At 27.4% G+C, this 2,596-nt stretch overlaps 1 protein-coding gene across 1 annotated transcript in view; it reads left to right on the top strand.

Annotated features, from left to right (window-relative positions):
- Positions 1-999: 999 nt before the first annotated feature.
- LOC107596717 (solute carrier family 40 member 1) overlaps positions 1,000-2,596 on the top strand; it is a 10,409-nt gene continuing 8,812 nt past the window's right edge. The window contains exon 1 of the mRNA XM_016287515.1: positions 1,000-1,102. Within this exon, the coding sequence (XP_016143001.1) occupies positions 1,000-1,102 (103 nt within the window). The remainder of the gene's footprint in view (positions 1,103-2,596) is intronic.

Below are 2,596 nucleotides of genomic sequence, written 5' to 3' on the forward strand. Positions count from 1 at the left end.
GTAAAGAAAAAAAAAGTTCAAAAAGCAAACAAAACTCACAGTATACTTTAGTAATATATTTTTTTGCAATAATATATTTTTGTTCTTTTTTTTTTAAATACACTACTGTTGAAAGGTTTTTAGGTCAGTAAGATGCGTTAAATTGATCAAAAATGACAGTAAAGACATTAATAATGTTACAAAATTTATATTTCAAATAAAAGCTGTTCTTTCGAATTTCCCACTGTCGTTATTCCTCAAAGAATCCTAAAAGAAAAATTATCACAGTCCCCACAAGAATATTAAGTTTCAAATGAAGTTATTAATAATAATTGGTATATAATTAGAGATGTTGCTTGAGCAACAAATGAGCATTTTAGAATGATTTCTGAAGGATCATGTGACGCTGAAGACTGGAGTAATGATGCTGAAAATTCAGCTTTACCATCACAGGAATAAACTGAAAATTGAAACCGGTTATATTAAATTGTATCAATATTTCCCAATATTACTGTTTTCACAGTATTTTTAATCAAATAAATGCAACCATGGTGAGCATAAGAGACGTCTTTCGAAAAACATTACAAATTTTACTAACCCCAAACTTTTGAACGGTAGTGTATAATAACTGAAAATGAATTCATGGCCATGGATTATGCTAAATTAATTACTTATATTTAATATTGTACTATGTACATAGTACTTATTAGATGTGATAGAAAACTATACACATATTTAAAATGTGACACATGATTAACTAAACATTATTTACAATTGACTAATGATTGCATATATTTTAGGATGTTTATAACTATTTTTTATAATTATTTTATAATAATTTTATTTTTTATTATTATTTTCAAATAATTTTTTTTTGTTTTTTAAACACGTTTGTATATATCAAGCCTCATTGTAGTTCATGACAACCATGTCAAATTTTCTTTATGTATTTATTTTGAACAATTTATGCATTTACAATCTTTTAACCTGATTCTAATACAGTCATGCTGTTCACACAGGATGTCTCTCAGAACAGAGGGGACCCAGTGCAGTGGTGTTGCTGTGGAGTTTGACGATGATAATGACAGAGATTCACCTGTGATCAAAGCCAGGAATATACCACGTATGTTTCTTTACTTGAATCTAACTATTTATATTGGGCAGGTTTAATACTTCAAACTAGTCAAATACAGTTGGTACGGAAAGTATTCAGACCCCCTTAAATTTTTCACTTTTTGTTATATTGCAGCCATTTGCTAAAATCATTTAAGTTAATTTTTTTTCCTCAATGTACACACAGCACCCCATATTGACAGAAAAACACAGAATTGTTGACATTTTTGCAGATTTATTAAAAAAGAAAAACTGAAATATCACATGGTCCTAAGTATTCAGACCCTTTGCTCAGTATTTAGTAGAAGCACCCTTTTGATCGAATACAGCGCCTGGGAATCAATTTATGATGCAAAATGGTGAAGAAATCTTTCATATTTTGTACAGTTTAATCAGGTCAATCAAATTTGTAATCTTGATCATGTGGCAGTCAGATGTTCTTGGTTCTGTTGAAGCTCAAGATGCTCTCTGGTTCATTTTCAAATCATGATCATCAGGTTTCACACAAAATTCATATTCATTTTCCAAATCAAATTCTCACTCAAATTGTGATTATACATTGTAAAGAAAAAAAAAGTTCAAAAAGCAAACAAAACTCACAGTATACTTTAGTAATATATTTTTTTGCAATAATATATTTTTGTTCTTTTTTTTTAAATACACTACTGTTGAAAGGTTTTTAGGTCAGTAAGATGCGTTAAATTGATCAAAAATGACAGTAAAGACATTAATAATGTTACAAAATTTATATTTCAAATAAAAGCTGTTCTTTCGAATTTCCCACTTTCGTTATTCCTCAAAGAATCCTAAAAGAAAAATGATCACAGTCCCCACAAGAATATTAAGTTTCAAATGAAGTTATTAATAATAATTGGTATATAATTAGAGATGTTGCTTGAGCAACAAATGAGCATTTTAGAATGATTTCTGAAGGATCATGTGACGCTGAAGACTGGAGTAATGATGCTGAAAATTCAGCTTTACCATCAAAGGAATAAACTGAAAATTGAAACCGTTATATTAAATTGTATCAATATTTCCCAATATTACAGTTTTCACAGTATTTTTAATCAAATAAATGCAACCATGGTGAGCATAAGAGACGTCTTTCGAAAAACATTACAAATTTTACTAACCCCAAACTTTTGAACGGTAGTGTATAATAACTGAAAATGAATTCATGGCCATGGATTATGCTAAATTAATTATTTATATTTAATATTGTACTATGTACATAGTACTTATTAGATGTGATAGAAAACTATACACATATTTAAAATGTGACACATGATTAACTAAACATTATTTACAATTGACTAATGATTGCATATATTTTAGGATGTTTATAACTATTTTTAATAATTATTTTATAATAATTTTATTTTTTATTATTATTTTCAAATAATTTTTTTTTGTTTTTTAAACACGTTTGTATATATCAAGCCTCATTGTAGTTCATGACAACCATGTCAAATTTTCTTTATGTATTTATTTTGAACAATTT

This window comes from Sinocyclocheilus grahami, unplaced genomic scaffold (genome assembly GCF_001515645.1).
Source record: "Sinocyclocheilus grahami isolate Dianchi unplaced genomic scaffold, SAMN03320097.WGS_v1.1 scaffold222.1, whole genome shotgun sequence".
Classification (NCBI taxonomy): domain Eukaryota; kingdom Metazoa; phylum Chordata; class Actinopteri; order Cypriniformes; family Cyprinidae; genus Sinocyclocheilus; species Sinocyclocheilus grahami.